Here is a 15,933-nt window from a genome sequence, read left to right on the forward strand (position 1 = left end):
TTGCTTTATTTAAAAAATAAGTAAGGTCTGATACATTATTATGAATTATTGGTTCAGATTAAGGGGGACTTTTTGAAAAATACCTTTAGTAAAACTGTCGAGCTTCGACTTCAAAGCCCGCACAATACTAAGATTGTTTAAAATTCATTGCGATGCTAACAAAACCCAATTGTTAAATTATTTATTGACTTAACAACATTTCTATACAGTCTTCCATCATTGACTGAAATAACATCCTGTTATGTTCGTATCACTTATCTTAAATAACTTCGTCAAATTGTAAACATTTCAAGTTTAAGCCGTAAATTTACCCTGAAGGCCAAAAAGTGCATACAAAAATATATATGAAACTATAGAACATAATTTACGTAAATTACCTAGATACTGAAGATTAAGGGGAGAAAAGTTACAAGTAATAACACATTAAACTTTTGGTTACATTAACAATTGAGCTTGAATAAATAGTTAAAATTCGATATAGATATCTTAATAAAATTCCTCCACGAACACTTATCCGGTCAATTTTATTTAAACAATCCTGTGCTGGCTTTGTAGATATAAAAATAGTAATATTTATAACTAGTAATCTATAAAGTTGACTTTATAACGGTGGTATTCCATGTAGGATTTTCAATTTGGATCGGTTCTGCCATAGTAATTTCAGTAAATTCCATATTCCAGTCTTTGTCAATCAGTATTATCGTATGTGTTCTGCAAATACAATGCAAGCATGAGTCCATGCGCTTCATAGCAATGAATATTCACCTTGTTCCATAGCCAGCCTGCTGAAACCCAACATAAATAGAAGACAATTTCTCCAAAGCTCCTGGGTTTCTCCTCGATAACTCCACGTCTGGCAAATGTCTATAAAAGTATATTGGGCATCACATTACAGGTTTAATTGATATAATAATTCGTATTTGCGCAGTATTACTTGGTGTCATCTTTCAGTAAAGCTACAAGCTCTTCTTTAAGTTGATCATGATCTAAATCTCGTTCAATTATCTCCAGAAACTTATTCCTGCCATTTAGAACTTTTATGTATGGACTGGAAATGCTAGTGTTTCCAAAACCTATTGTGTGTTTTCCCGTATATTCCGAATCTATTTGCGGCATGTTGCTAGTATGGTATACTTTGGGGGCGCGGTCTTTGCTAAAAAAAAATATTAACACAATTAAAATTTAAGTGAAAAATTATAATCATCAAACATGTATGTATGATAACTAATTTAAAGGTTTGAGAATTTTAGAGGCTATAAATCTTATTTCAAAAAGCGACGTTTTGTGTAAGTATTCGCGTTATAGTTACATCAAATCAAAACCATTTTATATGCGAATTGAGCAAAGTCCTTGCGGTATTTTTTTATAAATTTTTATAAGTTAAAATCTAATTTTAAAATGAAAACATCCGCATATTTAATACTTTATATAACAAAGGAATTTCAATGTTTAATTTAATATTTGGGTGTTTAAAAACGTTATTTAAACAATGAACAAAGACAAGTTTTCTCAAGTCACAATACAAATTTGATCAAGCTTATTTCACGTCCCACTATAGAAAAATGTTTTGGCCTTGGAGTACCAAATGAATAAATATTGTTAATATCTATAACATAACTACAATTGATGTTAAATCGCCAAATATTTAATTTGATGTCTTTGAATGCGTGCACTTTCTCCACGTGCAGATAAAGGCACTTGACTGTAAGTAAAAAGCTTGCCTTAGTTCCACTCCAATTAAATTAAATCCATTGTAAACCAGCCCATTGTTCCTCAATTTCTTGATGTAGTCTGGAAAATTATTTTCTCCTTCTAAATAATCTATAACAAGCATGCCTCTTCCAGTGGCTTTATCGACTTTGCTGGGGATATTAGTTAAGCAGCTAAAACAGTACTTGGACGCCTTTCCATTTTCTGGGTAGTTTTTCTTAACCAGACCTACCCAAGTTCCACCTTCTCTTCCCGGTTCCATATCTCTACCTAAAATGATTATAAAAGAAATCGTCTAATTTTTTTCTGTAGATTTTGTTTGATAATTTTGTCTTTTGGTAATCAGTGGTTGGAATTATCCACAGATATAATCTGAGGTGTAGGTACTAGCGATGGAAAGAATCGAATTAAGTAATTCGAATTATTGGATAATGAGAATTAATTTGATTAAAATTACAAATGATCCCGAATTACTTTTAGCTAACGCGATAAGAGTTTTACATTTTCTATGGATAAAAAAATCAGGAAGAACTGATAGAGGCATCGAGATGGATCAATTATATCCAAAATTATTTTTGTTATTGCATTTTATTATCAGTAGAGAATTTCATTTTCGTGACACAAAAATGTTGCAATATGAAGTAAAGTAAAGAGCAGGTTGCTATCTCGCACCGTTTCTGAGAAATGTATTTTCAAAATAGGTACCCTATGCAAGGAAATCAAAATTATCGCTCAACGATAGGAGAAAATGATCGACAATGGGGTATCAAATGATTGCAAATTTAAGGCCAAATTTAGCAATGAGGAGAAAATGTTGGTGTTACATTTAAAAAAACAAAGGTGATGTTGGTAGCGCTTTTATGAGATTATTTATGCTGGGTAATAATTTTTTCATAGACTCCCCAGAATTAAGAACCCACGGAATTTTTACTTTTGACTATTTTTTAGGTAGGGACTACTATGAAGCAGTTTCATGCTAATTAAATGAATAGATAGGTATAGTAGAATAGAATTAGAAAATTGAAATGAAGTGGAAAATCAATTATTTTTTCTTTTCGTAAATTTGTTCATGTTGATGTGTTTAAAAACAAATCTATTTTATTTCTGAGCCCAAGATTATATTTTGTAAGTTCTGTATGTTCTGTATTCCGGAAATAGATTCTTGCAAATTTCTGCGCTAGGTATTCCAATTATTGTTGCAAAATTAATAAAACTCGCGTTTTAAGTGATCTAAGTTCAGTTACTAGCTAGTGTAACCAAGCGATAAATTATCAATTTGACCTTAATAATATTATCAGATCAGGTTTACTGAACTTCAGAGTTTGCGACAATCATTAGTCAGGTGATGTTCACTAATTAATGCTCGATTATCTTCTAAACTGGCACGGTTATCCTGACTGTTAATTAGGATTCATTATAGATATTGATAGAATAATGTAAACGCAATTGCCGATATTTTATTATTTTTCGATTGGGTCAAATATTTTGCTTTTTTGTATTATTAGTGTTGTAAGTATACTGAAATCGTTAATGTTTGAAAGCATCGTTTTAGTAATATAATCTACTTTACGATATATCATATGTTTTAATATCAAGTTTCTATTTATTTTTGATGATTCAACCCATATCAAATAATATAATTTGATCGTGTTTTTCATTTGAAAAATTGATCAAATGTGTTTTTAATACATTTTTTCCAACTTTTTAATCCGAATAAAATTTATCTGTATATTTATTATCACTATGCACTACAGATACACTATGCTCTACAGGTAAAAATATAATGTCATATATTTTAATGATTTTGCACAGACCATTTTTAATTACGAAAAATCACAGAGACACGTACTAGCTATAACTCCCGTTTTAGGGCATTCAGCGCAGTTTAATCTGTGTAGGTATTTATTATCATTAGGCACCTATCCAATAGAATTGAAGAGAATAATTCGAAAAAAAATACGCACTTTATACGGAGCGCACTTTATACGCAAAGCATCATATTTAAAAAAAAAATTTTTTTCCACATGAATGTTTTGTCAAAAACAATACATTTTCATAATCTACTTAGCATTTTTAATTACGAAAAATCACAGACACTTACCAGCTATAACTCCCGTTTTAGGGCATTGAAAGGCAGTTTTTGCAGGTCTGCGATAAAATTCATCCCTATTGGTAGCTACAATGAGTCTATACTCCTTGTCTTTGGGATCAGGATTTACGTGTAGAAATAAAATGCACATATTGCACCTTGCTTATTGTTTCAGATAGCAGTAAAGCAAACTAAATGAATCTGACGCGCTGAATATTGAACTTTATTCACTTTCACTAAAAACTTTCCTAATAGCGAGTGTTGTGAAATGGTAATTTATTCTGCTCTATATGTATAATAACAATAAATAATCAAAGATGAATAAAGAAACGATTTTAAAATTTGTTATCATAATATAAGCGAAAATGCATTGGTGGGGGTTTACGCTGTGTTATATACTATACAATACGCACACTACTACGCATAGCTCACACTGTATCTGAAAACGCGCCTTTACTTGTTATATAAACATTTCTATATACTATACTAAGTCAGCTGATCAGCTGATCTTTGACAATATGGTTACATTATTGTCAGCTTTTTAGTAATTTCCGAAATATAATTCTAATTAGCGCGGATCTGAAAATTATTTTTTTTTTTTTCGTTTTTATATCTACAGTCTTCATGAATCAAGTCAAAAACATATATTACCCACCAAAATGGAATATAAACATTTAAAAATCTAAACTTTGTTCAGGACGGAGATATATCTAAATCTATGATCTAAATATACAAACTAATTGTACAGGATGTTCCGGTTCTCACAGGATGCAAGTTTTCTCGTGATTTTTTAATGTACTTTGGAAATCATTATTTTCTATCTGCAAAACATTTGCCATTAAATCTAGCATATATTTTGAATAGGCATAGAATTATTCTCTGCCGTGAAAACTAATTGATGTGAATATATATATATATATATATATTTTACTTAATAATTTGAATATTTTAAATTGCTATGATTGACAACAAGCAATTTCAAGCAAAATGTGCTGATGATTATAGTTAATTTAACTAACGAGTATAACAAGATAAATATACTAATAGTAATAATAAAATAAAGGTATTATTTATCGATAGAGCATCATAGATAAATACTCGAGCACTAGTACTACTCGTCCATTGCGTCATCTCATGCAGAGTGTCAAAACTTCATTCATTAATGAGTAATGTGCTTTTAGAGTCAATCGTCAACTCATGATTGTTTAGAGGTTATGAAAATCAAAACTAACAAACATTCTACAAGAAAATTTTTTAAAGCTTTATATTTATCGCTTTGAAGCTGCACACTACAGTGAATTTATCTGAAATATATTCATAAGTCAGTGTACAATAATGGCCGAAAAAGCTGGCGATTGGTGTTTGATTGAAAGTGATCCTGGAATTTTCAGTGAATTGATTCGAGAGTTTGGTAAGTTAAGGCTCAGGCACAGGTCAGTTTAATCCTAATAAATCCTTCTTGTTTTATTTGATTTCCAGGTTGCAAAGGAGTGCAAGTTGAGGAACTGTGGACTTTGGACAATCAGACATTCGAAACGTTAATGTAAGTGTCTTCAGTTGTATTCAAATATCCACCATGTGACTTTAATGAATAGAAAATTCAGTATTACTCTACAATAATGTTGAGATTTCGTCAAGGCTGTTGAAACAACCATTCACATGAAAATTAAATTAAAAATTTTAAAATCAGAAACAATGATAAAACACGCATAACCTATAATGTTATTACTTATTGGAGCTTAAAGCTATGAGACTTGTTTTATAGCTCTCTGTTTGGTAGCATTCGTTTACCATGTAATCATTCAAAGCAGTTCAAGAATGGTGCCCCTCTAATTTAATTTACAAGTGAATATGCAACTTAACTGCATTATTTTAAATAGCATTTGTTTACATCGTAAAGAGTGAGGGAAAATCTTTGAACGTTCAGTAGTTCTCGTCTAAACTATATTTGGCATGGCCTTTCAAGAATTTTCCGTAAAATAGCTTGTTGTATTAGATCGTAAATAAAAAAAACGCTTAGTTTTTTGCCTTACTCAAAACCCGGGTGTATTCTATAAACGAGACTGACTTATTTTTTAATTGCGGATTTATTTAACAATAATTACAAAAAAACTGTTTCTATATAGTCTCTCGCATTGATCTCGCAATTAATGTTTTTCCTCAGAATCGAGGAATCGCTGTCCCTTAAGTGCTTCTTACAGGTGTCCAAAAAGACTAAAATCATTGGGTGAAACCCTGAACTGTATGGAGAATATTCCAACATTTTCCATCATAATGTGTTTGATTTCTCGCTCGAAGCGTTTGTTGAATGAGGCCTGGCGTTGTAATGAAGAAGAATGGGATAATTTTTTATCGTTTTGCTTTATAAATTTGGGGCACTTTATGCGGAACTTTTTGTAAACATATTTATTAAATCCGACAATTAATAATTGTATTAATTTTATGGGGATAATAAGGGACAAGTAATTTCAATTTGGGTCTGCTGTAAGCGGAAATATACTACAACCGGGTTTACTATTAGGAAACTCTAATGTATTCAATTAAATTACAATCTGATTCATTACACATAAAAACATGGACAAAAAAACAATACAAGACATAACATAATACAACACGAAACAATATAATTAACAAAATTTGGGGAAATTGCTCAATTTTGCCATTTGTTGAAATAGAAAATGGCAACTTTATCAGAGTATTGTTAATATCTCAATCAATTCCACTTTTACCAACCAAGTCTTACATATTTGATTATAATTAAACAAAAATTGAAATTATTTTCAGGCCAGTACATGGACTGATCTTTTTATTCAAATGGACAAAAGACTCTTCCAATCCGAGCGGTTCTATTGTTCAAGACAGCAGACTAGATAAGATATTTTTTGCTAAGCAGGTTATCGAAAATGCCTGTGCCACCCAAGCCATTTTAAGCATTTTATTAAATTGCCGCCATCCGGACGTAAAAATCGGCCCTACTTTAACGGAGCTGAAAGAATTTTGCCAAGGATTTGATGCCAATATGAAGGGACTTACAATTAGTAACTCTCAAGTAATAAGTTCTGTACACAACTCATTTGCCAGACAGCAAATATTTGAGTTTGATCCAAATAGCAGCAAAAAGCAAGAAGATGCTTATCATTTTATCAGTTATGTTCCTATCGATGGAAGACTGTATGAATTGGATGGCTTAAAATCGGGACCTATTGATTTGGGAGTTATCCCAGCTGACACAGAATGGACATCTGTTGTTAAACCTATTATTGAACAAAGAATGAAAAGGTAATATTTTATTTTTATCATCCAAAAGGCTAGATCTATTTGGTGGTTTTATTGTGTTTAGATACAGTGAAGGAGAAATTCACTTCAATCTTATGGCTATAGTTACCGACCGGAAGCTTCTTTATGAGAGGCGCATTGAAGAAATTCAAAAGAAAATTGATGCTGGTGTCACAGATGCTTCTACCATTAACATGTTAAGACACTACAATTTGCTAATTGAAGAAGAAGAACAGAAAAGAAACCAATACAAAATAGAAAATATCAGACGGAAACACAATTATTTACCTCTGATTGTAGAAATTATGAAGATATTGGCTCGGGAAGGTAAGCTAATGCCATTATATGAGAAGGCGAAGGAGAGAGCTTTAAAAAAGCAGAAAGTTAAAAATTCCGCATAGTGTGTCGGGTTTTATTGATGATTTAAGACAATATATTTTAAGGTAATTGGAATGTTTTTTTTTCTGCTTAGACATTTACCTTATTTTGCATTAAATTAAACTATTCTATTATTGACATTGCAAAGTGCTTTTTCTATCTATCTAGTCAGATAATACTTTCTAAAAATACCCTTAGAAGGTAAGTAAAATTAAATGTGCCTTGTATTATCTTGCATCATAACATTTTAGCTTGATCCGTAATTTATAAAACGAACAACGTGAGGTATATTCTATCCTAAAGCTTTTAAATTAAAGGCACTTCGTGTCGAACCAGTTGCCCCATTTTATCCAATCCCTCCCTGTTGCATTCCTCGAAATATGGCAATTCTTTTGCTTTGTTGAACCATTCCGATAGTTTAGGAAATCGTTCCGGGTCAATTGGAAAAACAACTTCCTCCACTGTCGCAACCAATGCCAGTATGGTTAAATCGGCTATAGTGAGATCATCTCCCGCTATCCAAGGTTTATCCTTTAGGAAAATTTCCAAGAGACCCAAAGATTCCAACATGCAGTCACTTGCTTCTTCTGACACTACATCTTCAATCCCCATCATTATTGGATGCTAAAACACGCAAAAAAATGCTAGTTTCAGTTTTTTTACCAAATGCGTAACTTACAAAAGCCGCTTTGCATTTATCGAATAAAATATTGTCGAACTGCATTCTCTGGTTTATGACGGCCACTTGTTTGACGTCGTTCTTAGGGTAAAGAGAGTCATCATTCCCGTATTGTCCAACTAAATAAATTGCTATTGCATGACTGTCCCATATGGTGAAATCTTCATCTGCGTCCACTAATATGGGGACAGTATGTTGAGGATTTAACTGAAATGTTAACAGTTAATATTCGTGTTTTAAATATACTGTACTTTTAGTAAAGTAAGGTAAAACGCTGGAAAAACTATTGGATTTATGTCGTCTTTAAACTATTAAATTTTCTGGATTTTGAGTCAACTGAAAGGCAAATTCCACATTAATTGCTTTATTATGTAGGTCTCGTTGTTTAATCACTATCAGACTTTTTTGTACATAGTCATCTATTTGAAAAAAGTTGCAGTATTTTAGTTGCAAAGCTTGTATCAATTTGTTACACACAGTGTCAGATAATAAAACAATATAATTTTTTTCTTTAATGGAAGAAATTATTCTTACTGCCACTGTTTTTTAGTTACGGTGTTCGGTGTATTTTACCCATTGGTCAGAAAATGCGTTTTTGTTTAAAAAAAAAATTGTCAAAAATATGTTTAAAAAATCTTTTCTTATTTTTGCTACTGCAATATTAATAATAACTCTGTTTCATATATCAATAGAATGTTATTTAACATTTAAGGGAGTTTATTTCATTGTTTTTTTGGTTCAGCTTTTTTATTTGCTCCTTTGAAACATGATATTTAAATATATAAAACAGATCAATATAAATATAAATAATGATGGCATATCAGTAAAGATATTTAAATAAAGAAAATAACAATGGATACAGCATTATTTTATCAGTGCGAGGATCATTATCACATAGAAGTAATATAAAATTGCTAAATCTTACATGGTGATATTATGTTTTAAAAATGTATTTAAGGCAAACGTCCACAGTTTGCTGATTAAAATATTTTTATTTTAATTAAAGCTTGTGTAACAATTGCTTCTTTATGTGATGATATCTTGAAAGAAAATAGGAAAAAACCAGTATGTTTGTAAGCAGAGAAGGAAAGTCAATTTCGAAGATAAGAATATAATTTCTGCAAATTATTCCTTTTTATTGGTTGTTTAATTAAGATTTGTAGTGGTCAATATGGTTGGACATGCAACATGCTTGAATTACCAAAAGAATGAACAATCCGGATTAAATGACTCGGGGGCAAGAACCCGCTACTTCCAATAAAATCGAATTACGCGTGACCCGTATTTGACTTGCCTGCTGGTGTTTCGCATGCCAGAGCATGAACATAATTCTTTTATATATATATATAAATAATCTTTATTTCCTACAGAAAAAGGCTTCTTTTATAAAATGACTTGTTTGCACATTTTTTACGCATCCTGAAAATTAATGAAACGTTGATTTAATTATTGTGGTGTTTCTTCTTAATTCAAATGGTTTAAATTACATTCTCTTCCACTGGAAATATTCATTCATTTTTGCTCTGCATTTGCGTCTCCACAAAGGAAATTATATATTTTAAGCATACCTCTAGTATTTCCTCTGTTCTTAACTGCTCAAACTCAACAGCTTCTAATTCCAATTCAAGCCCAATAGCTTTTGCTACCATTAGTACAGCTCTACATGGCGGACTTGCAGCCATATAATATAATTTTGGAGCCATTGTTGAGACTGCTGGTTGATTTCTGTAGAAATATTATTTTTCATATATTGTAAATTAAATTATCAATTTTATAAAATCAAGGAGCAATATCTGGTCGAACTTGACTTGCGCTTCTCTACGCAAACTATCTTGGAAGTGCTTTCTAATTGAACCGTGTATATATTTATAGAACATTTTTAATGTTTAAAGCAGAACATAATCAAATCCATCCCAGTAGAAGAAAATACGTTAAAAGTTTAAAATCCGCAACAATTACCTGATCTGAGTTTGATTGAAGCTTTGATGTCAGCACCCAATGAGAAGCTAGTTGACATTCACTGGGAGCTTAAAAACTTTGGAATTTATGAAACATTTCGATTCGTTTTCGTATTGATTAAGAGACATAATTCTATTGCGTTTGCTCAGGTTGATTTTCCATTTGGATTCGACATTGAACTTTATGCATACAAACAGTCCAACAGAAAATTCTATTTGGGTTAAAAGCTTTTGAATCGACAAAGTTATGCTATCAAATTGCTTAACAAAAGAAACACATATTCCGGAATTAAAAACGGGAAATAAACCATTTCCAGATCAGTCTCAAAGGAGTAAAAGTAATAGTCAAAAACGCAAGTCCGTAATATATTTTTATTATGCCATATACAAATTGGGTTTCCATTGTTCTAATGTTTGCTCACTACTTTCCATTTATCTAGATATTGTTTCCTTCCAATTTTGTTGATACTAAAGAAAGGTAGTTCGTTGGCCTTTTCTGACCATTTTACGATCTTTGGAAATTTTCTTGCGTCTATGGCCAACATAGCTTCCAAGCTATTCACTGTGGTAACCAATGAGATATCAGCTATGGTTAGATGATCTCCGGCAATCCATTCTGTTCTTTCCAAGAACGTGTTTAGCAGAGCGTATACCTCTAAAATCTTTTGAGTTTGCAATTCCGTGAGGTATTCTAGTTGTCCTTCGTACAAATGACTTCTCTAAAAACACAATCACTAAATTTAGGTACAGTTTTCATCTGGTCAGACCTACATAGACGGCTTTAAGTACGCTGAATGCTGAGCCGCTATCGAAATGAAGACGCGCTTCAATTAACGCTCGTTTTCCTAAATCTTTCGGATAAAAACAATCATCTTTTGCATATTTTGATACCAAGAATGGTAGTATTGCATGGCTATCAATCACGATGGTTCCGTTGTCATCTAGAGTCGGTACTGTGTGTTGAGGATTGATCTGAAATATTTTTTTTCATACAATGAGAATGTTACACAAACATGTTTGGTTTGTTAGTTGATTGACCAAATGGTATGGCACTGAGTTCAAATGGAAAAAATAAATCAAACATTTGTGCCCAATAAGCAGGCAACTTCAGAAGATCACTAAAATATTGCCAGGTTTTTAAAATCCTTTATTTAAATAAACCTTTTATTTAATAAAACAATGGCTGATGTGCCTTATAAGTTTTAAGCCCAGCTTTAAACATTTTATCTATTAACTTGTTGTATAACAAGGTTATTAAAAATACTTTTAAATGCAAATATTTACCTTAAGAAATTCCGGGGACAAATGTTCTTTTTCGCCAATATTTACATCCTTAATTTGTATTGGCACTCCTAATGCTTCAGCTGTAATAAGAACAGCCCTACAAGGAGGGCTGAATATTGAGCCATACAAGATCACTCCCATGGTTGATACGGTTGTGATTTAATTATTCATTCGGTTGTTTTTAATCACCCAAAGACTTGCAATCCATTAAATAACGCAACGTGTAATCTGTATCACGTAATGGGTTTTTTTATATATAAGCGGTTGTCTTTTTCTATTTCGCTTGTACAAAATTTTAGCAGTTGAAGTGTTGGTTTTTTTTATCAATGATAACACTATTTTAGATAATGAGATAGCATCTTCTTTCTCCTTACAGTCCTTACTAAGTGATTTAATTTCTTAGATTTTTGTATTTTATTACCTTTTGATTTGTTAACATAAACCATTATTTATTATTCACCCAATGTACTCCTGTTCTCGATTTTCAAGTTTTACTCAATATTGATGATATTTTTGATACTATTTCCCCTGATTTGGATGGTTATTACTTTGTAATGTATGCTATTGATTATAAATAGATAAAATACGTTAGTTTATATAAAAGCCGCTCAAGTTGACGTGGCTTGAAAATAGTAATTTGGTAACAGCAAATATAGTAAATAATACATACTATGAATTTTTCAGTTGCACATTTTGGAGCTATGAAACTTAAAAAAAAAACATGTAATGGGCCACTTATGGGTCTTATGGGCTTTGAAAATTGCATAGAAAATGTGAACATTTTTAAATCTGAATCTGAATGTGAAAACTCGTCAAACCGTATGGTTTTGTATCGATCAAGGAAGGCCATACTGCCATAATTTCCTAACTGCATAATGTTTAACCTTATGAAACAGTGTAAATAACAATGGTGCACAAATCGGGGTTTTCTTACAGTGTATAGTTATATGCATCCAGTATTGTTTCTAAAAAACACTTTTGCAGGATTTTAGTGAGAAAGTATCGATCGAAGGCGAGCTTAATATCGGGGTCACAAAGATTTTAAAAATTCTTTCTTTCTATAATAATTTGTACTTTATACCAATTGAGTCAATTTATAAATAAATGAAAAATATTATTTGAATTTTATTATTATTATACTATTTACTATAACTGTTACGAAAAGCAAGCTACAAAAGCAGTTTTAAATTCAGTTTCATTAAATTGGTGCAGATATTTAGTCGGGTTAATTGTAATTATTGCGAACGTTTAATTTGCCTTGCTTTTAAAAAAGAAGATACTTTTATCTTCATTTATGTCTCATTTCCAGTATTATTCTAATAATGCAGAATTCGAATAATCGGAATTCAAACATTTTTATAGCATAGTCAATATTCATGTTGATTTTGAAATAAATAATTCTTAAAATGTGCGAATGAGTATTATAAATCGATTTTTTCAGAAATGTTGCTTATTGTGCTAGAATTTGGATAGGAATTATCAACAAATTAAATAAAATCATTTAGATTATTAATATTAGGATTTAAATTACGTCGAATGGAAGTTTCAAAACGAGGTCCATTTTTTAAATGGAATCAGAGCAGACAAAACGCATTCTATAAGGGTGTCCCATAAGCACATGATCAAAAGGTACTGCGATATTTTTTTAATCAAAATAAGACGATCTGACGTAACTTTTATTAACAAAAAAATGATGGCTCCTCTGCTATTGATGGTCAACGTTTGCGCAAAAAAATATGTCTGTTTTGCAGCCACTTAGCAATGCTAGACATTAACTGCAAATATGCACCGCGTAAACGCGTTGTCTTCGCAAAACCGTAATACTTTGACCATGTCGGTCACTTCTTCATTAGAAAAGGCAATTTAAAACGAATTTGTGAGATTGATTTACAATTATTTTATGCCTCGTATCACGATATTTGCAGTTAATATCTAACATTGTTAAGTGGCAAGAAAACAGAAACATTTTTTTTCGCAAAAACTATGAATGCTACAAGATTTTACAAAGAGCACAAAATTGTGATCAAATAATTAGTGCATCAAGAAAAAAAATTAGTTTGATTTCATCCACCAAATAAAAAGTTCTGGCAGTTTTTGTATCACGACCTCAAGAATTCTCCACTTGTCCAAAACGAATGAACTCGATTGTTTCATCAAAATATGAGTCTTACAAAAGAACAAATACACACCGAGTTTCACTAACATACATTGTACGATTTTCCTGATATTTCGAAAAAGATAATTTTTTGAACAACTTAAACCATCAATAGCAGAGGAACCAGACAGTTTTTGTTAATAAAAATTAGTTCCGATCGTCTTCTTTTAATGCAAAGAATATCGCAGTATTCTTTTCATCATGTGCTTACGGGACACCCTGTAAAATTTGATATTTTAGATTGATAACTGGCTGATGAAATTAACACGTAACATCATGTCCTAAAAGCAATCAGAAGACTGCTGAAAATGTTTTTTTTTCGAAATACATAGCATTAATGAAGCTCGTAGTTTGCGTTTACTGATCCTGTTTTAAATAACCAACAAAACACCTTTCTTGGTGTTTCTTGTCAACTCCAATTTCATGAAACTCTCCTGTATAGACAGATTAAACATTTCGTGTCATCTCAGCGTTTTGTAACGATTTATATACCTAGTTTGTTTATCAAATCGTTGAAAAATTAAATACCGCTATAATTTGTAACTATTTGTGGTGTAAACCTAATCGCTGCTGAATATTTCCACCCTAAAGTCACATGATTTTTCTATCCTCAACATTTTTATTTAAGTTGGATATGAATTAACCTGCATACCCGCACGCTTATAAACAGGTTTTGATGAGCGGAATGTTTACATAAAAATAAACAAATGGAAACAAAACTATTTCAAATCGAATTTATTGATTTCGGCGATAAATGCGAACTATAGGGACACTTTTCTTTGTGTTTAAAAACTTTATATGTATTTTGTCTGAATATTGTGGTCATCCTTATCAAATGTGCGTTGTAGTGAAGTGTGTTTAAGACAATTAGTGTTGGACCCCAGAGGTGTGTCTCCACCATCTATCTGAGGTAAAAAGTACAAGAAGCAGCGATTTAGTTCTGGCTAAAAAATGATCTTATTATCTTTCTATTGGTAGTAAAATTTCACAAATTATTTTCAGTAAGAAGCACATAACTTCAAGGAGAAAAGCGGTTGGGAGAACTGAGACTGGGCAGATTTAAGGTAAGTCTAGAAATACGTCTTATATATTCAGGGTGATCAAATAACGAAGTGTGCGTCGATTGTTTGATGTTTTACAACTTTTTTTAATGTCGGTATTTATACAATTTTTTTCTGGTGCATTTGTCGGTATTTTTCGGTAAGATTACCCGCGCAAGAGTTGCAATGACTCGTAACTCGTAAAGGTATGGATAAGGAACCAATTCTTATTAACTATTTCTGTTTGAAATACAACCACATTTTGTATTGGTTGATGGTTATTAAATTTGCAGACTTGTCAGTTGTTTTTTCTTTAACATTATTGCAAGATTTCTTTATGCTATTTAGATTTGTAATATTGTTTTAAGAAAGTTAAATGAAAACTTTCATTACACCATCAATATATCCAATCATCATTACATTTTATGGGACACGTCGGGCTCAAGCTTATTTTTGCGAGTACTTAATTTGATTTCTGATGTATTATTTATGGAACAAACAATTCCGCAAGAAATACTTGCCATATCTCTATTCTTTACTGCTTGAGGTCGTTATTATAAATTACTTATAATTGACGATAATAAAGTTTGCTTGCGAAGCAAAACATTTTACGACGGTCTAAAAACCCGAAAACCTCACTAGTTTTGTTAATAAAGTTGTTTGTTCTTTACTCCTTTTTATAGATGTATTCTTGAAATGCTTTTATTTAAAACGAATGATTAATATGTTTCTGTTGCTACCTTGTTAAGTATAAATAAAGCAATTAAAAAATAAAGAACATATTGCGGATTAAATAGTGATTGCCGATTAGAACTAAACGCAATCAGTATTTAGATAATTTACGATTATAATAAGTTTCTAAAATCACACTTACTTATTACTACTTGCTACTTATTCTGCAAACATCTTAAAAGCCGTTGGAGCACATTTCCATATAATATAGTATACAAGGCGGTGCATTTTCAACCCTAAAAATTTGAGAAATGCATGGTGAATTAGTGAAGATAAAAAGAATATTTCACATAAATTTGTGTTTTTCGTAGCTTTGTTGCCTAAATAAGAATGAAAAATTTTGTTTCTATCTGTAAAACAAATAGTACGCATTTTTTCTGGTTCAATAGTTATGAATTGTTCATTAGCGGTTATCAAAACTCATACTCTTTTATTCTCTATGTAGTATTTTTGGATCGACCATTTTGTGTACTCAAATTCAATTTAGATACATATTTAGGAATTAACACTGTACAGGGAAAAAGGAACTTCAATTTAACTGTTAACTTAACACGTGTTTAACGTTTCGTGTTAACTTAACACGAAACGTGTTTTGTTTTGTTTTGTAACACTGATTTACAAACTAATTGTTA

General features: G+C 31.2%; 3 protein-coding genes and 1 long non-coding RNA gene across 5 annotated transcripts; 2 read left to right on the forward strand and 2 right to left on the reverse strand.

The window, feature by feature from the left end:
- Nucleotides 1-168: 168 nt before the first annotated feature.
- LOC109533070 (transport and Golgi organization protein 2 homolog) lies at nucleotides 169-4,292 on the reverse strand. Of its 2 annotated transcripts, none has more exons than XM_019898273.2 (5): nucleotides 3,812-4,292; nucleotides 1,722-1,980; nucleotides 935-1,153; nucleotides 766-864; nucleotides 169-711 (listed from the first exon to the last, which is right to left on the reverse strand). In XM_019898273.2, exons 1-5 carry the CDS (start codon nucleotides 3,948-3,950, stop codon nucleotides 588-590), a joined length of 840 nt encoding a protein of 279 aa, XP_019753832.1. In that variant the 5' UTR covers nucleotides 3,951-4,292; the 3' UTR covers nucleotides 169-587. The 2 variants fall into 2 exon arrangements, with proteins under 2 accessions (XP_019753832.1, XP_048522046.1); XM_048666089.1 differs by lacking the exon at nucleotides 3,812-4,292 and adding an exon at nucleotides 3,560-3,639.
- LOC125504294 lies at nucleotides 1,974-3,284 on the forward strand. Its single transcript, XR_007281413.1, has 2 exons — nucleotides 1,974-2,550; nucleotides 2,659-3,284. It is a non-coding gene; the product is annotated as an uncharacterized LOC125504294 (long non-coding RNA).
- A 670-nt stretch (nucleotides 4,293-4,962) lies between the features above and the next one.
- On the forward strand, nucleotides 4,963-7,528 carry LOC109533069 (ubiquitin carboxyl-terminal hydrolase isozyme L5). The gene is made up of 4 exons (XM_019898272.2): nucleotides 4,963-5,210; nucleotides 5,279-5,342; nucleotides 6,584-7,078; nucleotides 7,140-7,528. The coding sequence occupies exons 1-4, from the start codon at nucleotides 5,135-5,137 to the stop codon at nucleotides 7,474-7,476; spliced, it is 972 nt and encodes a 323-aa protein (XP_019753831.1). The 5' UTR covers nucleotides 4,963-5,134; the 3' UTR covers nucleotides 7,477-7,528.
- On the reverse strand, nucleotides 7,474-11,954 carry LOC109533074. The gene is made up of 7 exons (XM_048665754.1): nucleotides 11,375-11,954; nucleotides 10,862-11,062; nucleotides 10,501-10,809; nucleotides 10,287-10,351; nucleotides 9,701-9,857; nucleotides 8,133-8,339; nucleotides 7,474-8,077 (listed from the first exon to the last, which is right to left on the reverse strand). The coding sequence occupies exons 1-7, from the start codon at nucleotides 11,513-11,515 to the stop codon at nucleotides 7,760-7,762; spliced, it is 1,398 nt and encodes a 465-aa protein (XP_048521711.1). The 5' UTR covers nucleotides 11,516-11,954; the 3' UTR covers nucleotides 7,474-7,759.
- Nucleotides 11,955-15,933: the final 3,979 nt, after the last annotated feature.

Source organism: Dendroctonus ponderosae, unplaced genomic scaffold (assembly GCF_020466585.1).
Source record: "Dendroctonus ponderosae isolate FM_Combo_2020 unplaced genomic scaffold, Dpon_F_20191213v2 Dpon_F_20191213_4, whole genome shotgun sequence".
Taxonomy (NCBI): Eukaryota; Metazoa; Arthropoda; class Insecta; order Coleoptera; family Curculionidae; genus Dendroctonus; species Dendroctonus ponderosae.

Bases quoted from the DNA above. Each gene is read 5' to 3' on its own strand.
- LOC109533069 (XM_019898272.2), top strand. From the start codon at position 5,135: ATGGCCGAAAAAGCTGGCGATTGGTGTTTGATTGAAAGTGATCCTGGA. The intron at 5,343-6,583 runs GTAAGTGTCTTC...AATTATTTTCAG, and splicing joins CAGACATTCGAAACGTTAAT to GCCAGTACATGGACTGATCT. The intron at 7,079-7,139 runs GTAATATTTTAT...TATTGTGTTTAG, and splicing joins ATTGAACAAAGAATGAAAAG to ATACAGTGAAGGAGAAATTC.
- LOC109533070 (XM_019898273.2), bottom strand. From the start codon at position 3,950: ATGTGCATTTTATTTCTACACGTAAATCCTGATCCCAAAGACAAGGAG. The intron at 1,154-1,721 runs GCAAGCTTTTTA...ATTTTTTTTTAG, and splicing joins TTAATTGGAGTGGAACTAAG to CAAAGACCGCGCCCCCAAAG. The intron at 712-765 runs GTGAATATTCAT...TTGTATTTGCAG, and splicing joins CAGGCTGGCTATGGAACAAG to AACACATACGATAATACTGA.
- LOC109533074 (XM_048665754.1), bottom strand. From the start codon at position 11,515: ATGGGAGTGATCTTGTATGGCTCAATATTCAGCCCTCCTTGTAGGGCT. The intron at 10,810-10,861 runs GTAGGTCTGACC...TTGTGTTTTTAG, and splicing joins GCGTACTTAAAGCCGTCTAT to AGAAGTCATTTGTACGAAGG. The intron at 8,340-9,700 runs GTATGCTTAAAA...TTAACATTTCAG, and splicing joins GAACAGAGGAAATACTAGAG to TTAAATCCTCAACATACTGT.